Genomic DNA, 22,065 nt, shown 5'->3' with positions numbered 1-22,065 from the left:
CATGTTTGTTAACTGCACTCTATGCCTGCCTAATGAATGAATGTTTGCTTTTTTACTTTACAGCATTCTTCTTGATGAGGAGGGCCACATTAAGGTAACAGGTAAGTGAGGAACGGAAAACTTAATGTCTACAAGCTCATTTATTTTTTTTCTGCAGTGTGTTACATGCATCTTGGTCTTTGTTTGGAAAGAGTTTGTTTACAAAAACTCAGAATCCAGAAGAGTTTGAATGTTGGGCTTCTCTTCTCTGCAATTCATCAAGCATCCATGCTGCACAGCACATGGAGAACATAGCATTTTCTTGGTGAAATTATACTCTCGACTGATATGAAGCATGCAGGCTTGGCTGCCTACCACCGTGGATGGAAGGATGCTTCCAATATGACTGCTCACTCCAGATTAAACTCTCTGAGCTATAACTGTGCAGAGGACACCTGGAAAGACATCCCTTTCCCACCCTGGAGATGCTGTCTGGCCATTCTTTTCACTGTGTCCACCTGGGGTTATTATTCCTAATGCTTTGGTTATCTGAGCAAGAATCCTTGCCAGCATTGTCTTCTTCAAACCCAAACTGTGATTTTTTCTGCTTATTTAAACTCCCTCTTCTGCTTTGACCCAGAACCTCATCCTGAACAAAGGAAATGATACACCTACTTTCAGAATGTATTAACAAATGCCAACCAGGCACTCGACATAGGGAGGGCTTCAACACACATGTGCCTGTGGCCTTTCTCCACACAGGCAGAAGGGTGTTTCACTGGCTGGTTGGTGTGTTTTGTTTGAATAGTTTAAGTGAGCAAAAGTGTAAATAATCATTTTTATAGGCCTGACAAGTCTTTTTCATTTCAATCTATTTAGATTTTGGTCTGAGTAAAGAAGCCATCGACCATGACAAGAGAGCATATTCATTTTGTGGGACAATAGAGTATATGGCCCCAGAGGTGGTCAACCGACGAGGACACACGCAGAGTGCCGACTGGTGGTCTTTTGGTGTACTCATGGTAATGGAAAAGTTGTCTTTGTTGGAGGGGTGGCTGAAGGAGTGATCAGAGCCCTCAGATAGAAAGTGCCACTTTCAGCAATTATGGGTATATAGAAAAGTAGATGTGTAGTGATTGCTTGATCATTTTCATTGCATCAGCGACAGTGAAGCAGCTGCTCCTGGGAGTATATGAGTTGCATTTGGTGCTATGTTCTCTCTCTTCCTTCTTACAGTCCTTTGCTGTCTCAGTTGGTTAACATGAGTCATGAGTATTTCTGCTGCACAGAAGCAGGGCAGGGCAAGCTTGGAAGAGCACAATCATTTCAGAAGAAATATCTGCTTTTTCACTGACATGGTTTCTATTAGGGAGCAGTTCCTCAAGCAGCAATTTTCAGATGTTCAGGACATCCTCTTAGACAAACTCAGAAATTTACTCTCTTTTTCTACAAAATATAGATTAGAAAGGACATATATTAGTGGGCACCCTGAATGTTTCACAGGACTTCAGTGGTTCTTTTGTCATTCATCTGTCTCCTTCACATCAGCATTGCTGACTCTGGTTCCACTAATGAGATTCAGGTAGTTTTTGGACTGGTGGTGGATCTCCTGTAGTCTTATTAGCTGGTGGGAGACTGTCACTCAAAACCTCAAAAACCTCTCTTTTCTTCTGGTGGGAAAAGAAAACAAATACGTACAGGCACTGTACCATCCCTCCTTTCTTGGTTTGCCCCATTTTGCTGTGCCTTGATTATGACTAGTTTGGGATGTTTGCGTTGCCCTGAGTGCCTGCTGATGTTGGTTTTAAAATGGTGTAGTGAAACAGTTTTAAAATAACGGCTCATCACAGTGGGGAAATCATCAGAAACGGACATAAATATCAATTGACACAGAGGAATAGCTAAGAATTTGTCTTTTACTTCCATGTCTTTGCATTAGATTAACTATCCCAAAGTTGTAGTTTTTCTCCACTGTTGCTTAACCTTTAAGAATCCTGCAAGATATTCTGGAGGTAGTTCAAGTGGAATCAATATGAGAAACTGTGCTAATTGATTTTTATACATGAAAATCAATGAAAAGTTAGTTGAAATGCAACATCAATTTACCAAATATCAGTCATGCTAGATTAATCTGATATTTTACTTGATGAGACAGCTGTCTTTTTCTAAACAAAGTAAATTAAATGGATTGCATGAGCCTCCATTATAATAAAGTATTTGATACGGTGTGCAAGGGAAATTCAGTAATTGAAGATACTTTCTAGTCCAATAGTTGTCCAAAGGTGGTATCATACCTATACCATCTGTGAATGCATCACAGGGGAAAACACCACAGAGAGAAAAGGGCTATCTCAGCTAAAGACTAATGTTGCCCCAAGAGCAGGTAGGAGTAAACTCTTTGTTAAATGTCATTAGTCTGGAAAGCAGAAGAAAGCTGCCAACCACTTGAGAAGTGAGGCGCTGGAAAACACTTGCCAAGAAGAGTTCTGCGAGAGGTATCTGACTACAGTGGAGCTGCTTGGCTTATGAGAAGGGCCCAATAACATTCTCCTGAGTGCTGCAGTATTTGACACTGAGATGCAGCATCAGCAAAGTTTTTCAGAGAGGTATTGACCCCCCCTCAAACCAGCAATCTAAAATTAGGTGTTCAGGTGCTGACCTGCTTCCTCCAGCACTCATCCAGCCTCTTCAGCCTGTGATGCCATTGTTGCTGAGGAGGACGAACAGAAGATCAAGAATAAGTTGTTTTGTGACACCATTATTTTTTTTAAAGCTATATGAATGCTGTAGGCTTTATGAAACAGTTATTCCCAGCATCATTTTATCAAGCATAGTGCTGTCCCTTGATCGCAAACCCAAACCCAAAAAATGCATTTATTACTCTTATAGGGATACATTCAGATAATGTAGATGATGATGCTTTCTCCTGAAGTGTGCAGCTGCAGGTCTACTCATGTGTTCAGTGCATGGCCACCAATAGGCAATGCAATACAGCGCAGCACTGCAGCTGTGGCTGATACTGCACCTCACCATGGTCATCATGGCTCCCTTGCAGAACCAGGGCAGAAGCATAAATTAACATGGCAATGTGCTTTTCTAGTACAGCTCCATTTCCTGTGGCATAGAAGCTATTTTAGGTAGCTGTTTATTACACTACATACCACAATCTGTAGAGGAAGTTTAAATTCTGTTTACCCTTAAGTAGACAACTGGTGCCATCAAAGGAAGGAAGGATAGGAAGCCAACATGAAAACTAGTGAGAATTTGGGGTGGAGAGGGCCTATATCACTGATCTAGCTTGTTGACAGTAGTTAGTCTAAGTAAGTATTGTAATTTATTATATGACTTTAAAAGGAGTGGGACAGCCTTATCTCCTATGGCCACAGATCCATTTGTGGATGCTCAGCACTTCTGAACCATATAAGTTTATTCAGGAAAATCAATAGGTTATGTCCCATATAATAGATATATCCCAATGCTTTAGATTTTTTATTATGTATTTAGTTTTGGAGGATAGTTGTGCCTTCTCACTATCTGTCTCCAGTTAAATGATGATATATTTGGTATATAGATTGTTTTTCTTTCACCTGCTAATGAACTCAGCTCCTTCCTCCCTGCTTTTTGCGAGGCTTTTTTTTTTTCCTCCATCTCTTTTTCCATCCCCTCCCCCAGGGACTCAATGTGTTAGAATTAGAAAAGATAACAATCCATATAAAAGAAGATGAGTTAGAGTAAATTCTTTTATCTGTAAGCTAATGCTTTAGGCTTTTGAGTGCTACCACACATCATAGACAAAAGCAGCTGTAATCATTTCAATCTTTTATTCCTTTTTGAAAATTAGCTGGCTGGGGCAGAAAAAGGGTATTTCCATACACTAAAGGTGTGCTGTCTTTCCCTCTGTTCATTTCTCCTTGTTTTCCTTGGTCTGTCACTTGTATGGTCTATTAGGGAAGCTGATTTTCTGCCAGTCAGAAAAACCGAAGAAAATTAAATGGCAACCAAATGATTTATTAGCATTTCCTCTCTAAGTAATTTGCAGTATAATGTGAAATGTACAAAGAAAATACACCAGTTGGCGGGATATGCATAGATTTAAAAGAATTGAATGCAATAGTGTAACTCTCACACCTGAAATTTTGATCAAAAGGGGAACATATTAGGCAGATAGTGATAAAATGGCCTGTAACCTAGCCGTTAAAAGAGCAACCAACCACTCTCTTGTCTGGTCTGTTCTGTGAATAAGGGATTAATGCTACAGTATGAAGAGGCAGGTTGCTGGCAGCTACTTGCCAGCCTGCATTGACCAGGGCACAGGCTAGAATCAAGCTGAGTGATCCTTGAAGGCAACCTTAAATGAGGTGTGTTGTGATTATTAATATCGAAACAAACTTGTCTGAAAAAGTCTAAATTCTGGTCTTGACTTATTCATTATGTTATTAATTATTTTATTATTATTCAGTGGGAGTTTTACTATCAACAACAGTAAAACTTCATTTACTACCAGCTAAGTCTTTGACACAGGCCACAGAACTAAAACCGTTACCTGCTCTGTTCATTTGCTGCTCAGTTGGTTTGAATTGTTTCATGGTAGCTTAGTATGTGTCAATGGGTATAGTTATACAAATCTTGAAATTCACCCTTTCCAAGTATTCTAGAGGACAGTACCTGCTTCTCATGTAGTGTGTGATGACGACTGCTGGGACCCAGTTAAAATTTTGTAGTGGTGAGTTTATGTGCTTTATCATGACCAGACAGATTCTGTTTTCTGCCTTCCTGCATCTTACTCTTTGCATTGGAGATTCTGGATAGGCCATATTCTACAAAACCTTTGTATCAAGAGATCTGAATGAACAAGCAATTGGCTTAAACTATTAAAAAGTTTTGTGTATGACTAATACTTTTTCAGCTGTGCTGCAGGAGCCTGGATGCCCACACTGCCATCTCTGAATCCCAGATAAACTGGTCTGCATGATATAGCACGCACAAGTCTCTTGGAAGGCCTCTCAAAGCAGTGGTTTTGTAGTTCATCATACCAGCTGATTTACAAGGCCACAGACCTCATGGAGTTTGTATCTGGTTTAGTTCAAGAAAAAAATGCTGTACACCTTTGAGATTCATGTGAGCAGAGAGGGGAATATAACTAGAGAAAGAAGAGGTTTGATGACTCATTAGGCAGTCCCAAATAAAAAGAAATGTGTTTATATTCTCAGCAATGTATGAATGTGTAAGTAGTGAAGTCTTCACAATGAAAGAAAATATCCTTTTCGTATTCAAAGTAGTCAGTTCTGTAGTAATTTTGTAGTAGTAAAAATTTTGCATTGAAAAAATCAATGTGAGACATCTAAGCAATACAATCTTCTTTTGCAAAATCCCATCATAACACTTGTTTTATTCCCAGTGCAAGAGATGGGCTTCATGAACAGTATTTTGAATGTTTATGCTAGCCACTACATGAAGGTATTCAAACCCTTTGCAAACACTAATTCTTTATGCTTCACACCTAGCAAATAATGAAAAATACTTAAAGCATTTTACAAATTATAAAAGTGGGTGGCTGACCAGGTCCAAGCTACTTGGAAAATGACTGGAAGTGCTGTGAGGGGAACCCAGCCATTCTGACAAAAGCATCTCTCTCTGCTCTCCAAAACTGAGTGGTACCAAGTTTCTCTGTAACACTGAATTTTATCTTAGGCTCTTTTAGCAGACTTGGGCTGAAGTAATTTTCACAGTCTGCTCTCCTTCCATCTGCTGGGAAGATTCATCTGGCAATCACCCCAGGCTGTGGATTTTTTCTCATTCATTATCTTTCTCAATGACCTACTAGGGTCACTTCTTGAATGTATTCCCTCAGGAAAGGTGGCCCTCTTTGCCAAGGTCTTCTCACATGTATTGCTTCTGGGGTCTCCAGTGCTGGTGTTTCACCTACTGAAGTTGGAGATTGCCCTGAAAACTAGAGAAGGAAGCACTGCACAGTACGCCAAGACCTAAAGCAGGGGCTGGATTAGATGACTCCTGAGGCCCCTTCCCATCAAGCTTTAATTTTGTGGTTCCCTTAATAGGCAGCTGAACCTGAACAGGGAATATTTGCCTTTCTTGCTGAATATTGGTACAGAAAGGAAGTCAGAGTTGGAGGGAGGCACAGCCTTCTGAAGTACTGGCTAACAGAAGGTGGCCTTCCACAATACCCAGGAAGCAAATCACTGGGAGTCAAGGAGTAAACAGATGGTTTATACAGATGGGGATGTGGGGAGAGTGAAAACTGAGTCTCTTGGCGAAACTATAGGGTCTGCTTTAGGAGCCAAAAACACTACAGAGTTTCTTCACACCTAGGCTCAGCTCCTTGTCAACCTGCTGTGACCCATACAACTCTGTATTCATGTGCCAGGGTGTTAGCAGCCAGTGCTCACTTCTGTTTGCATGTTTGCGTTTAGCCAGATTTTTGATTTTTTGAAAAAATAAGCAGAAAAACAGGTTGTTATGCAGTAAAGTGGTAGCTTTAACTGATGACATTAACTATTTCAATTATTTTTTTCAGTCTTGTTATTTCATTTTTAACCTTCATTAAATTTAACCAGGACTGCAATTGAGAAACTGATGCTTTCTTCCAGCTGCTGCTTAGTTGAGTTCATGGAAGTAAGAAGCTCTGGTACATTTAACTCATGTAGCTGTCTTTAAATATTGATGTTAAGTGCCTTTTTTCTGAACCTGAATTAATCTTAACATCAGAGCTGCGTAATTGGAGACATGTGGTAACAAAGTGCTAGCCATTAGAGCAGAGCCGTAAATATTCCCTGCAGCCTCCAGGATGGTCATTTCCCCTGCTCCCTCCTGCAACTTCAAATTTCTTTTTTCCTTCCTTCCTTCCTTCCTTCCTTGCTCCCTTCCTCCCTCTCTCTCTCCCTCCCACTCTCTTGGACACTGCATCTGAATTTCTCGCCTTTAGGTTTCTTGGCCCCTTGCAGCCACGGTGCATTTGCAGCTCTTTCTGTGATACCGTGGTGGGTAGGAACTAGTCATCTTCTTCTCACATAGTCACTGACCAGGCAGTTGCTTATATCTGTATCATCTGCATCAGCACTGTCAAGCCCATTTCTGCCAGAAGAAATGAGCTGTAGCAGTCATTCAGTATTGTTACATTAGATTTATTATAAAATAATCTGAGCAAGTGTAAGTGAACATTAGGTACTTACCTGAACATAAACTCTTTAGAAATCCTGAGGAGGGTTTGGTACAATACATACCACCTCTGCTGCTGCCCTGGGAAGCAATGTCTCTGCTCCTCATCCTCAGCATAGCTGAACACTTTTACCAGGGCTAAGGCAGTAATAGGTCAGAATTACCTTGAAGATGGTGTTTGAGCTCCAGTGTCATTTAGGCAGTTTTAAAAATTCTTCTCCATCGTATTTCTCTCTAGAATACGAGCTGCTTTCCCCCAGGCAGCTCTTCTCTTGACTCTGGTAGGCCAAGCAGGAGTTAACACATTTGTGTTTTCCAGATCTTGCTTATGTTTGTCAGCCGTACACACTTTTAAAAAGCATTTTCTCCTTATTTCTACTATGTCTTTTATCACCTTGAGGTACTTTGTTACTAATGCAGATTAATCCTTCAATTAATTATAGTCAATTAGTAATCTGGCTTCTAAACCTTGCCTCTGCCCTCCTCCCAAAAATACAGTAACAATTTCACGGTTACAGTTTTCTTACGTTTTTTATGGTATGGCCATATTTAGTCTGGGGAAAAAGAAGAGTCAGGCTGTGGGGCAGTCTGACACAGGTTTTGGCAATGAAAGCATCCTTTTTTTGCACAAATGTGCTTCCTGAGAGCAGTGAAGCTACTTGTGTAATAAGGTACAAAAACTACATAAAGGTTGCAGAGTCTGTCCTACCTTAACAGGTTTTTAATTATAGCAATGAATATTAATTAGTAGGTACTTAATATATTAGAAGGGATCCAAAGTCTGAGTCACAGACATAAGTAACAGTTCTCCTTACCCTCAATGGACATTGTCCTCCTTTGTGCCTGAGCTGCATTATGTTCTTGATGTCTTGGTGTTTGTCATATGTGATGCATAACCTTCATCATCCCTCAGTCAGAGGAACCAGCTGCCACTCATACCCTCACAAAACATGGTGGCAAGAGCTGCGTGAAAGATCTGGTATAACAGGCAAGCTTCTTTAGCTGGGGTTTTTGTAGTTTTTATTACAAATGTGAAATTCCTGTCAAATTTACTGAAAGCACTGATCTGTTTCAAAGGAACCATAACTGACTGATGTTTTCACGTGTACATTAAGCAAATCTTTGATGATGATTGCTAAGTTTTGCTTTGAAATTTGGGTTCAGTTAAATGTGACACTTGCAAAATTAATCACTAAATACAGCCAGGGAAACCAAAGTGGGAGAGAAAAAAGCACACTCAAATGCCTTGAGAATGTGGGGGTTCTGCATGTTTCTCCTACAAAGTATAGCAGTGGCACCTCTAAGTGGTGCAAATATACAATCAAAAAAGTGATTCAACTCAAGCTAAAAAGATGGGGAGTCACATGTTGAACCCATTTTCCTTGCATGACAGCCATACCCATTCAGACTAAGGGTCCCTCCAGACCAATATCTCGTCTCCAGCATTGGCCATAAAACAGGTGCTGGAGGAAACAGCATATATGATGACACTTCTTCCCAAACATACCAAAACTTGGCCCCAAGTATCAGTGTGAACAGCTTGTAACAAGACTCTTGAACAAAACAGTCATGTTGGTCCTCCATGTTCTGCGTAATCCAGACTTTCTGTGTCATTTTCTTCTGAAGTACAGCTTGTTGGACCATTTCTTTTCCTCAAGTTTTCAGTTGTGTAAGGTGGATGTAGTATCTGTCAGCTATGCAGAACATCTCAGTGCTCATTTGATTTACCATTTTGTTGTTACTCCACAGTTTGAGATGCTGACAGGATCATTACCCTTCCAGGGAAAAGACAGAAAGGAGACAATGGCACTCATTCTCAAGTGAGTACCGAAACCACTTTCATTCCTCTAACTACGATGGGCAGCCTATGGGTCCTAAGTATATGAAAGGCAGAGAATAATAATGTGCATAATGTGCTTTTCAAAGCTATGTGAGGCATGAATTTGGTAAGACACACACAGCTGATGCCTGCATGTGACTCTAAAATTGCCTTCAGAATAAATAGTAGGAAGTGAATTGCTCAGAGAGCCTTGCAAAAGAGATGTATCATACTTTCTGTAATAATAATGTCATTATCCACAGACAAGTGGGAACAGTCAAATTTCTGCAGGACAGCATATGTCTTGTTGTTGCCAAGTTAGAAATCTTTTCCTTTACAAATTTCCCATTCATTTAATGTTAACTGCAGACATAAATACTTGAAGCTTATCTTTGCTCAATATTACATTTTTGCTCTGTAGCAGTGAATCACCAAGGGAAAAGCTTTATTGTCTTTGATCAATATGTGGTTTAGTATAATTATTTTCATGAATTTTTGTTTGTTTGTTTAAATTCCTCGGGATTTCCGAATTTATTCCAGCAAGCTAAAAAAGTGGAAAAAATTCTGTAGTGAATGACCTATTTAGGTTGAAAAAGGTGTTAGGAGATTCATTAGATGTACTCTACCACTAGTGAAGCCAGTAGTAAAGCCTTCTGTATCAGGTCCTCACTCTGCATTGCAATTATGCTGAAGCAGCCTTTGCATCTGCCCATCCTGACTACTACAATTCCATTTTTTAAACCACAGTAGGATGGAGAAAATTTTTGAAAAATCTATTTTCTTTTCAAGTGTTGTGTTCTTTCAGAGCCAAGCTGGGAATGCCACAGTTCTTGAGCATAGAAGCCCAGAGCCTGCTGCGAGCCCTCTTCAAAAGGAACCCCTCCAACAGATTAGGTATGTGTGTGCATTTGACTGGGGCATTTGCTGTGGCGCTCTGACTTGTCAGGTGCTGATAATTTCTCTTGGTGCATCTTCCCTGATAGTTATCCTCTTCATTATGCAGCATTTTGCATTCCTTCCCAGAGCACAGTGACCCTTGAGCATTACTAGAGAAACTTGCAAAGAGCACAGGCAAACTGTTGGAATCTAAAGCATGACATTAACTTGTACTTTATTTTTTCAGTGAACCAGGAGAGTAAAACACCAGCATTTATTTAAAATGGGGTTAAGTTAACTTCTGCCTATGATAACATAGAGAACTGAGAAACAGGTATCTTTTAAAATCGGTATAATTTAGCTGCAAATCTGAGGTGTGGAGCAAAAGGGAGTAGAATTTCTCTCTCCTGTTCTCAAATACATTTTCATGCTGTATCACTCTGTTTGCTAGGAAAAATTTCACAGTAGTCTTTCTTTTTACCCTAAATATATTCTCTCCTTTCTTACTAAAGTATATTCAACCTTTGTTAATAATCCTATTTCAATTGTGCTAAACTAGAAGTGTGTATTGGATCATGTATCTTACGTCATCTGAACCTTTGTTTGGGAATTTTATTAAGAAATTAATTGCACTTGGCAAGGTCATGAACAATGCCTGGTGCATAATTTTCATTCTTTGGTTTTTACGTGGAAAAATAAGAACAGTCATATCAAGTGAATGATATGAAGATAATAGCACTGCATTGATTTTCATTTGAAAACTGTATCTACTTCTGTGAAGAATTTTGGAGGTTTCTTTTTTTCCCCACAGGTCTCATATCCTGCATTTTGGGTTGAACGAGGGAAGAATTTGCTTCTGAAGGAAAGAGACAAACTTTTCCTTCATACCTCTGTTGGGTTTTTTGTGACCTTAGGAGCAGGAATTGACCTTAAGAGCAGGAGTTTATTCCTTCAATTCTGTAAACTGTATTGCAAGAAGAAAGCCGATGTATTTAAGTATGTGGTTGACTGTCATTGCCATCCATAGGAGTTCTGGCAGCTAATAAATGACTTGTCTTTTAGAGAATGGCATAGACTGGTTAAATATTGAGACTCGTGAAGAGCAATTTGCTTTCTCTCTTGCAAGTGTAAGGTTATTTCAGATTGGACACATAAAATCAGAGGCAAAAAGCTTAATTAGGAAATAGCTTGTTCTGAGATGTGGAAGGAACAAGAGGTGCAAGAGAGGTTTCTTCCTTTCCTTCTTGCAGTACCCACACCTACTTCTCAAGTGCTGGCGGTGGTGCTGCTGAAGGTCTGCTGAGTAGCACTTTTGGTCCTCTGCATAGCAGTCAGCATCAGTAGCCAGACAGGCAGCAGAGCGCGAAACACTGGACAGCCCACTTCCATCACCATCTGCCTGAGCAGTGGGGCCTGCCGTTTCTAATAGGCACACATGGGTGTGCATGCCCATGTGTGGAAGATGGACACTCTGCTCTGTGCCTTTGAGCTTCTGCTTGACCTTTTCATGTGCTGGTAGCTCTGTCCTTCACTTCAGGTGAGGCAATGCGTGTGCTACTCCAGCCCTCTGCTTTAAACTGGGCACCAACAGACTGCCAGATTTGAGCTGAATGGATGTTTTCTACTGGGTGCAGCAGCTCAGCCAGAGCCCCTGCCTCACGCAGAGGTCAGACACAGTAGCTCAGCTGTTTTCTGAGAGAGCCTGGCTCCTGTGGACAAGGACAGTGTGGAGCAGGCTGCCTCTCGCTGTGACTGCTGGAGAGAGCCAGGAGCCAAGAGCCCTTGTTCCACACAGGGACCAGGGGACAACCTGGCCTCCTGCAGGACTGTACAGGAATGGGGAGCCAGTCCCTCAGCATGCTGCTGTGGCCCCCCTCCTCCCCAGGGGGACACCCACATGGCCCGCGGAGGGAATGCCCTCCCATAAGTTATACCTCTTTACCTAAGTGTTAGCTCTTGTACTCTGATACACTGTAGAGATGACAGTGGAAGAACACATTTTCTCAGCAAGTTTCAATTGCTCTCAAGCAGTTTGCTTGACATTAGAGAAAATTAGAGTCTTGGGATTTCAAGGTTTAATCTGTGTTCAAAAAAATAAACTGCTGCAGCAGATATAAACTTCTTCCCTCTCCCTCTGCTCCTTTCTGCTGTTTTCCTCCCTGTCTCCGTCTCTTGGTTTTATTCTGCTCTGCTCATTTTGTGGCTTCCCACAAGCTGCTCTCCATCCAAAATGGGGCTCCAGTGAACTCAGTGGGAGTTTCTGGATACCGGTCCTTAAATAAAAAGCTATGCACTAAAATAAGCAAAGTTGTTTAGTCTTAGCCATGACAATTCTAGCCCCCATATTGTCTCCCTTTTAATAATGGGGAATTGCTAAGGATCAAGGTTTTAAACCTGAGGTTTATTGAAATACTGGGAAGGCTGGCAGAAAGGAAAAGATTATTTATCACACAAACATCCAGGGAAATAAAATGTAAAAGAGTCACAGAAAAATAGATCTTAACATTTCAGGGGTGGCGATGGAAAGCTTCTGAAGGCTTTCTCTCTGTTTTAACTGATTTGAGAATCAGCACAAGGACGATGAAAACAGACTTCTTGGTAATGGAAGAAGGAATACTTGAATGGTTGACCTAAAAACTGAACATAAGTCTGTAGATAAAAGGACTGCTTCAACTTTGTGGATTTTAGCTTTTTCTGGGGAAGGAATAATAGTCTGAATTTAAAGAAAATAGACTTAGATATCCTGTTTTGAAAAATCTTTGGAAATTTAATGAAGCACACTAAAATAAATGAGTGATATTATGGATCAAACATTTGTTTTCAGCCATTGTTTCAGAAGTTTGAAAATCTGGAAACAGTACTTGGTTCAAACATGTTTTTAATGTTGGCAAGATGAAAGATGATGAGCTTCGAAAACCATTTTATTCTGACTACCAACTTGTGTTTTGCCATTTGATTTTGATATCTTCACAAATAGAAGTAAAGACTGATTATGTATTCTAAAAGTTTGCTTTGAAACTTTGTTTTGAAGCTTTGGATTATCAATGGAAAAAAAATAGACTTGAGGAGAGATACTCAGACAAGGCAGAGTAATCCAGTTTACCTGATTCTATTTTTAAGTCTGGTGCCTCGATTAATGCTTTAGAACAAAGTTTTAAGGAATGGAAAGTCTTTCTTCCTTTGACATCCCTTGTTATGGGCACTGTCTGGTTTTTTTCTGAGCCTATATGCTCTCCTGTACAAATAGTCTGCACAGCACTGCTTTGGTAGTACTGCTCTGATTAAGTACAACAAATTTCAGACTATGGACAAGCATAATTTTAAATTCTTAAAAGAAACTAACTGGAATATCCAGGCAAACAAGGAGTAACCATCTTGGAAAGGAAATTGTATGATGAAGGTGTTAGTTCATTACATTTCCAGAAATTTAGGCAAGGGAGTAATTCTTACTTGCCCTAAATCTTGGATCTGCTCAGGCAGGTAAATGAATGTAAAGAGCATTTCAGGAGCTCCCTACACTGCTGAGAAGTACAAAGGTTCCAGAGTCCTTATAACTGAGAAGCTTGGCCGAGAAAGTATAGAGTAAGAGCATGTACCAGTAGATTCAGAGTAAAAGCCAAAAAAGTAGTTATTATTTCCTTAATCTCATGTTCTCAGAGAAGACACATTCTGCTTTAGCACATACAGAACTTTGTTTCTTGATTTTGCAAGATGATCAGTGACTGTACATCTTTCTTATAAACCTTAGGAATGCATTTCAAAAAATCTAGCCCACTAAAAAGATTCTGAAGCTGTGTGGGGACACTAAAATTTTATTACCTGAAACTAAAAATGTAGAAACTCTTTCTGCTCATTTTGAATATACAAATAATCAACTTTCAAATTTCATAGGTCTCCTTTTTTTCCCCTTAATATATTTCAAGACTTACATTATCCATAACGATTCAGCAATCAAAACCAATTACAAATGAAACATTCTACTGTTACTGCCCACAGACACTTTTATTACAGGCATAAAACAATCTTAGATAATCGAGTTCTCATTTATTAACATTAGGCTGCTTTTATATAAATCCTTGCGCTTTCTAATGCGTTTAAACTGGCAATTTGATCTGAAAGCATTATTTATCTTTTTGGATCCTCGTGGGAGTGGATGGCACAAAGGAATATTTGCAGGCAGTAGGTTTGATTGTGCTGATTATTAAAGAATAATAATATAATAACAGATAGGCTTGATGACAAAATTGAAGTTAAATTGAAGTTAAAAACACAACTAGAAATCTAGAAGAAGGTGAACTGGGTTTGGTCACGCAGTGTGCCATTGTGTACTGCACTTCAGCAGTTTGCTAAATAGCCATCTCTATGCCAAGAAGCATCCATCCTCATGAAACGGGACTTTGCAGTGACAGCCTCTCCAGTGCTTATTTTTTCTCCATGAAAGCACATCTCTTTCCAGTACCACTTTAGATTTGCAGATGGTAGATGAATGGCTGAAACATGCTGAGCAAATTCAGAAACTCCACCATAAGCACCGGTGCCTAACCTCTCCCATGGACTTCTGTAGCAGGGTCAGGGTTGCCCCTCCATGCTCCCAGAGCTGTCCCTGAACGCACCCTTGGGCCACCTCCCTCCTCCGGTTGAGGAGAGGACCAGGCCACACGCTGCTGCCTGTGGCCACAGCGCACAGCCCAAGAGGGAGCCATGGGCTACACCAGCAGATCTTGTGGCAGGGAAGATCAGGAAATAAAAACTGCAGGAAACACTGGACTTTCTCCTTGGTATAAAATTGGTTTCTGGGAATTGGAAGTCCTTCACTCTTTGCAAAATTAGGCTATTACCATTCTAAATCTCTCTGATACATTGAGCTAACCAGAGATGGAGTCAAGCCTCGGCACTCCTAACAACGTATTCCTTCTGTGCCAGAGCTCTGAGGTGGCCCCAAGTGGAAATACTGATTTTTCAAACAAATTCCTATGTCAAACTGCATGCTGCATTCCTTGCTGCACACTGCAGTCTCACACTAAGAGAAGTAGCTATGGGTGGGCTTCTTCCTTGCTCCTGATTTCTATGGTTTTGTTGAAAAAAAGAACAACAGTAGCAAAACTGTGGCTTTCAAAATAGATCCTCTGAAAAAGGCGGGTCATTCCCATCGCACAATGATGTGTCCATAAGCCTACAAGAGAGGGGAAAGGGAAACAGAGGGGAAGGGACAGAGCAGAGAAGAGTGAGTGCATTAGCAGTTATCCTCAGTCTAGGGAATATTACCAGCAGCTTACAGTGTCTGTAGCATTTATCCCAGTCCTTCAAAATCAGTTTGGCACTTGGGTTTCATCCTTATGTAGCAAAGAACATCTACTGCACATTACAAAGTTTCCAGTCAGAGCCGCTGAACACAAAACATTTTTCATAAATATTTCTTCTCTGAAGAGTTGCTTAATGCAATTCTCTTCAGAGTAACTGTGTTGGTTTCATATTTCTGTTGGCATTGCTAAAATCAGAATGAATCTTCCAAGGGAATCTAGTGCCCACGTTAGACGGTGCATTGAGAAAACATGCTAGGGAAGATATAGAACAAGTCTTATTACTATCCAAGCTTTAGCAGTTGTTTGTTCAGTACCCATAGGCCATAAACAGCATTCTAGGGAAAAGTAAGAATAGGGTAAGCGTATGTGTTATTTCACCCAAATTCTCTCCCGATCTACACCTGCTTTAAGGTCAAGCAAGGGGTTTCCTGAACCTCTTTGTGGTTTGTTAAAGTAATCTTCAACAGATTTCTTTTCAACATACTTTTCTGACCTCCCCCTGAACCCATATAAACATTTTGCATCCATATCACATTTTCCAAGGAATTTATGTCACACAACTATCTGTTGCCTGAGGAAACATCTCCTGGGTTTTCTGAACCTGATACCTGCTAGCATCATTTAATGATCTATCATAAACCTCCTCAGTCATCTGTTTCCAGGTTGAAAAGTCCTGGCCTGCTCAGTCATTCCATACTATTCCTTGTTGCCTTCTTTGTTTTTTACTACTTTAGTAAGTATACCCTTTTATAGGTGAGGGTGTCAAACATTCTGTACTCAAGTTGTAGGTGTACAAGACTTGTACAGTGACAATGTAATGATGTTTTCCCTTTTTTCCTCTTTTCTCTTTCTAAGATTTGATTTCATGTTGTGATTGCCTATAACTGTCTGCCCATCATAGCCCAAAGACCTCACTCCTCAGTGGGGCCCATCATCTCTGAGCACATCATTTTGCATGGTAGGCTGGGATTGCTTATCCTTATGCACATCACTTACATTTGTCTCTACTGTAAGATTACCAGGATGGAGAAGTAATCAGAACATTCCTCTTGCATTATTATGCAGCAGGCCTGACAGGCAATCCTGCACGTTATGTTCAAAAGTGTTTGGTTTTCATATCCATTCATCAGTGAATGTAAAGCAGACTGTAGGAAGCCATTCCTGATCAGTGCATTTTGGCAAACACCAGTAATGTCTTGTTAACAAGGAGAATGGATGTCACATTTTACAAAAACTTGATAAGACCCTTCTAAAGCTGCTTGTAATGTTGATCCTCAGAAAGTACAAATACTACATATAAAAAGCTGAGTACTGTGAGGTGCTGAGTGCCTTTTGCAAGGTGCTTATGAATCCCAAGTCCTTTTGGGAATCAAGTATGCTCAGCACCGTTGTAAAGAAGTGCTGGGTACCTTTCAGGAACTGATTCCAAAATTTCAATGCAAAGCCTTTGCTTCCAGGTGTTATTTCTCCTACTGGAAAATGAAAAGTGCTATTAATAAAATCAAATCAACCCCCAAAATGACATGCTAAATCATCTCTGACAGTTGTTTAATTATTACTGAGCACCTGTTGGGTTTTTGATGGCACTGATGCAAATAAATAGAGCTAGAGGAATAAAAAAGGCAATCTTCAGTGAAGACATAAGGCAAAACTAATGAAGGAATTCAGTTCCTTACCAGATCGCAGAAGAGTTTCCCTAAGTTTCCTATAGTAATGTAACAAAAATTTAACAGTGAAAGAAACTAAGAGTAATGGTTTTGGTACCCATGCAAATTTTGAAGATGGTATTTGAAAAGGGAGAACATAAAACTGTGGCTTACCCCAAATCATAAGTTCAGACTCAAAATACCAAAAAAGCTCCAAATGATTTGGAGCTGTGTCATTCTCCGCCTATGGAGAAAGGATCATTAGACAAGATTTGAAAATCAGTGCAGATAGAAGAGCTGCTGCTGGTGGCAGGGAGCAGCAGTGCTGTAGTATCAGGACATCTTGCTTGGGGCCTCTCCTGGCCTTGCTGGTGCATGTCCTGTGCTGCAGCTGAAATCCTGCGTCTCATCTGAAGCCTGAAGAGAGTAGCTATTCAGCCTTGGCACCAGCCTCAATTAGAGAAAAGTAAAAAATACCCAGCCATCAGATTTTCATTAATAAAGTGCCCTTGCCTGTACTTATGGTAGTTTATACTGTTATGGCAGTTGCACTGTTCAGGGTTTCTGGCTTTGTCAGAAGAAAAGAGGGGATGGGGAGGAAAGCTGGAGAAGAGGTGTCATGCAGCACTCTACTAAGCATGACTTCATTTTGATTCTTTCATTCTCTTGTCAGGTGCTGGATTCGATGGAGTGGAAGAAATTAAACGTCATCCTTTCTTTGTTACTATAGACTGGAATGTAAGTGGAGCAGCATTTTTTTAAAATTTGTTATTTTTGTTAGCTACCTTTTTGAAGACGAACTACCATGCTTAGAGAAAATAAGAAATGAACTCTAACATAGAGAACCCAGGAGCCAGAGCCTTTTAAGTAGATGCCTATATCACTTGCACACCTATTTGGCAGTATTAGGTATACAGCTGGACTCAATGACCTTAAAGGTCTTTCCAACCTAAATAATTCTGTGACTCTATATATACATTTGTTCACATACCCACAAATGAAAGAAATAGAAAGCTGCTTTCAACATTGCAAGTTTTTTTCTAACTGCTTGTCTTTATTTTGTCTGATGGTCTGGCTTATCACGGTACTACCTGAGGCTATTTGCAGTGTTCTGCAGAATAATTTCCACATTCAGCTCTAATAAACGTGATGCATTGATTGTGGGAGCTGGACTGGAGTGAAAATGAGCAGCTCTAAATGAAAGAATTCCTGTAATATTTCAATTTCAAAAGAAAACAGAGCCAAAGGACTGGCCTTGAATGAGATACTCCAGAGGAAAAGGGACTGGTGCTCTAAGTCCCTCCACCTTTCTGCTTTTATGTTCCATATTGAAATACTTGTCCCTGCTCACTGGGTTGGGCAAGCTGGACTAAATGCTAGATTTACCCTTTCCGATATCAGTGACCTCCAGGAATCCTTTTCTCTCTTGGGATTATTCAGAGCAACCTCAGATCTGCTCTTACACATCCGCCAACATTAGCTCCAAGGAGCTCTAAGACCTCCAGGTGCACTCTTTTTCCCAAAGAGTGTGATGCTACTGGGACTGTCTGGGTATCCGTAGAGCTGGTACAGCAGGCTGTATAGCAGGTTGTGATGCTTTACACTGGGGAAATCATAAATCTTCCAACTCCTTCTTGTCACTTTTGGCCTAAGTGACCATAGGACAGGATCTGGCCCTTCCACTGTATTGTCATGGGGGGCTACAGAAAAGCACAACGTAGATGGATTTTCAGAAGAGTAGTTCTACATCACTGAATATACAAGTCAACCAGCCAGAACAGGAACAGCAACTCCTCTTATAAGTGGTTGATATTTTATTGAGGTGAGTCATTAATTTAACATCAGCACTCAAAACTGGAACAACAAACATTTGATCAAATGTAACACGGTTAAAGTAAGACATGTCAGACATGATTAACAGAATGGTAAACAAGGATTTATTTTATTGCTATCAGCTACAGCTCATAAAGCTGGCAGTAGAGATTAGCTACGTATTGGATTTAGACTTGCAACAGGTCAAACCTTCTCACATTTTTAGTGTCATATTTGTTCAGATTGACTTATTGTTAAGACAAACCTGGTGACAAACACTTTCCGTTCTTAATCTGGACATCTGCCACTGCATCAGAACTCCTGTTTTCCACATCCTCTAGGATTTTCTAGGTTAATTTTATCTGACCTCTGTTATGCTATTGTTATGTTTCTTTAATATTTGATCTGAATTAGCTCATGAATGCTAGTGTAACAGGTCACACTGATGCAGTTCTCACTATAAATTCTGATTAAATGGCATGAATGTATGTGACAGACGCATTTTTAAACTGCTGCCCAGTTTTTACAGTAAAGCAAATTCCTCTGTGAAAGCACATTTTGTGGTGCCTAGGTGGCCTTTGAAAGGGCTACAGAATAATTTATTTTAGAAAAACTCATGAATCTGATTTGAATTGCATGTTGAAGAGTTGGCACAGCTCATAGCCTGTTACGAGATGATCAATGAAGGTGGAGTTTGAGATTTTCCTTTACGGTCCAGCTGACTTTCAGTCCCATTACATAGAGTCTAGGGTCTCTCCTTTTCTGCTTCTTTCTAATCATGGGATTCTGTATCAAGACTTTACATCTATGAAAATATTAACTGAAAAGAAAAAAATGGAGAGATGAAGAGTTGGGGGGTTGTGGCTTAGTTTTTGGCCTTGTTTGGGTGGGTTTTTTCTGTATTCCTCTGATACCTCCAGTCCTCATCTTTGCAATCAAAATACAAGTCAAGTGCATATGTCTTAATGTAATAAGGATCACTGGGGCAGTGGCAGGTTTTCTCCTTCTGTGTTTGTGGCTCAGTAACTCATCACAGAGAAATGAAGCTCTGCATCTTGGAAAGGTTTTCAGCGAAGTCCGTTCTGGACTGTGAGACTCCTCAAGACCACCTTCTCTCATGATGATTGGTGATTGTTTCAAGCTTAGTTCTTTAGGGAACAATTTCATGGCTTTCCTAAGGAAAAGGTACAGTCCTCCATCATTTGAAAAGTTTAGGGAAGTATGTACCATGGAGAGGCTAGGTATGCTTGAACATGACTTGGAGCTAGACAGGAAGGTGGATTTAATTGCCCTTTGATGTCTTATCTAGCCCTTTAACTTTGCTGAAAACATAGATGTAAAGATCCATTTTAATTCAACACAATTAGTGCTTATTGAACTCTTGGAGACAGATGGATCATTATAACAGATAAGCTATCATCTTTGTACTATATTTGCTCATTTAATCCTAATTTTACTGTCACTCATGGAGAACTTGGGAGGCTTATCTAGTCACAGCAGCAGTATCATATGCATTTCAGAGTGCTGTGAGCCAGACTGGCCCTGAGCTGAACCCAGGATTTTGCCTTACAATGACCATCCAACTAACTGTTAACTTGTTCTCCATGGACAGAAACAGCAGGGTCAGAGAAAAGAAATGGATCGGGCACAGGTGTTTAGTGCTGATCTCTATACAGTTCAAGAAAAGAGTCCCTGATGCCCTCATTTTGTTCTCCCATCACGTACACAGATCTCTCACATCAATTTGCAGGCAGTCAGCAAACAGCGTTGTTGAGGCAATACATGAATGGTGATTTATTTTATACCTTGGTAATACAAAGACCTCAGAGAACAAGAGGCAAGGTCTTTTGGAGAGCTTCTGTACTACTTTGGCAGCTATGATAGACAGGACTGCTGCAACTGACAGCATAGAAACTTTCAGCAACTGTATTAAAATGATCCTCCACCAAGAGCCCCCTTATCACAAAACGTCAGAATGGGTTAGTGTCTTCTAGAAGCCCAGTGCAAAACAGGTATTTTTTTAAGCAAGATTTTTCCTACAAGAGTGGCATGATAACCAGGAACAAACCACCAAGTTGTTTCATCTGATTTTAAAAAGACTCAAAACAGAAATTAATTAGCTGCTTCCTTCCAAGTTGTGTGTGAAGTCTAGATATTGCAGTGATGAAGTCATTAGAATTGCAGACGGAAATGTATAAATCAGACCTTCATTTCAGAGTGCTATCAGAGCTGTTCCCTCAGTCTTTGGATTGGGGCTTGGTTATTGTCTCTATCACTGAAGTGTTCACCTGTTGAAGCAGTCATTTCCCACTTGTTTTCCATCTTTCACTGTCTTCAAACAGATGCAGCCAGGCATAGTGTCTGGTTTGGACGAAGGCAGCGAACACAGTGGAAACAATATAAGCAGTATAAAAAAGCCCCCTGTTACGATGCTGCACATGCTCCTGCCCAACACAGCAGTTCTGATAGCGTGTGACCACCGCACACATGGGCAATGGATGCAATCCTGGAAAACATGAGTGTTGCCAGAGAATTACCATCCTCCCCCTATCCTTTCCCAGATGCCCTTCCCATGTTCCAGGGTGCCATTCTTCAGCACAAGTGCTGAATTTGTGTCACAGTGCCTACTAAATGCCTTAGAGCAGTAAGACATTTCCAAAAACTTTCATGTATTTTTCACCTTGGGAAGTGGGAATTTAGGATTTTGTTACTGGGTGAAAACAACTATACAAACGAGACTCTTACAGAGATTAAGTTCATGACACAATTTAAGTTTGGGCATAAAAACTGTCAGATTGTCTACAGTTCACTTAGTGCTACTTATACACCAGAATTTAAACCTAAGGTGGCTGGTGCTCCAGCCACATAGAAGTTCCAAAAACATGAAAGGTTTTGGAAATGCCTTACTGCTCTAAGGCATTTACCAGGCACTGTGACACAAATTCAATAGATCCTTTGTTAAATGAACAGACTGTCTTTCATGATCAAGGTTGGGATTCACAGGAAGGAGATTAGATGTCCAGCTCCCTCTGAGTTTTACCTGCTTACTACCCTTGCATCCTCTTTTCTCCCTAAGACAAGCAGACCCAAAATGAGTTGACCTCAGTTCATGTCAGTCATTGACTCTGAGAAAGCAGAATCTGGTTCCTGATTTTTTCGTTACTGTTTCTTTTTTCCAGGTCATGCATAAAAAATTTCTGGGTTTTCATTGAAAATGAAAAATGAAATCCCTTTTTGCAGACTGCAGTCAGAGGAGTGGGCTATAAACAGTAGTTTTTGTTTAGATGACAGGCTAAATTGGAACTAGAGCAAATAACATGCTAGAAAATGAACCGTCAAATACAGCTGAGGGAAGGAGTGGGAAGAAAGTGGGCTCAAGTTCTATTTCCTTCAATATTAATCAGAGATCAAACTAAATTGAAAATGTGAATTATTCAATTGCAGATTTTACCAA

At 40.3% G+C, this 22,065-nt stretch overlaps 1 protein-coding gene across 3 annotated transcripts in view; it reads left to right on the top strand.

Moving 5' to 3' along the window:
- The window catches only part of RPS6KA2 (ribosomal protein S6 kinase A2), a 321,471-nt gene that overhangs the window by 251,697 nt on the left and 47,709 nt on the right, over positions 1 to 22,065 (top strand). For all 3 annotated transcript variants that reach the window (XM_055810898.1, XM_027777485.2, XM_005230881.4), the window contains 5 exons: positions 64 to 101; positions 859 to 1,001; positions 8,905 to 8,975; positions 9,780 to 9,868; positions 17,473 to 17,537. In XM_055810898.1, coding sequence (XP_055666873.1) covers positions 64 to 101; positions 859 to 1,001; positions 8,905 to 8,975; positions 9,780 to 9,868; positions 17,473 to 17,537 — 406 coding nt within the window. The remainder of the gene's footprint in view (positions 1 to 63; positions 102 to 858; positions 1,002 to 8,904; positions 8,976 to 9,779; positions 9,869 to 17,472; positions 17,538 to 22,065) is intronic.

This window comes from Falco peregrinus, chromosome 7 (genome assembly GCF_023634155.1).
Source record: "Falco peregrinus isolate bFalPer1 chromosome 7, bFalPer1.pri, whole genome shotgun sequence".
Lineage (NCBI taxonomy): Eukaryota > Metazoa > Chordata > Aves > Falconiformes > Falconidae > Falco > Falco peregrinus.
Note: the sequence above shows the minus strand (reverse complement) of the source record. Positions and strands in the feature narration are given on the sequence as shown.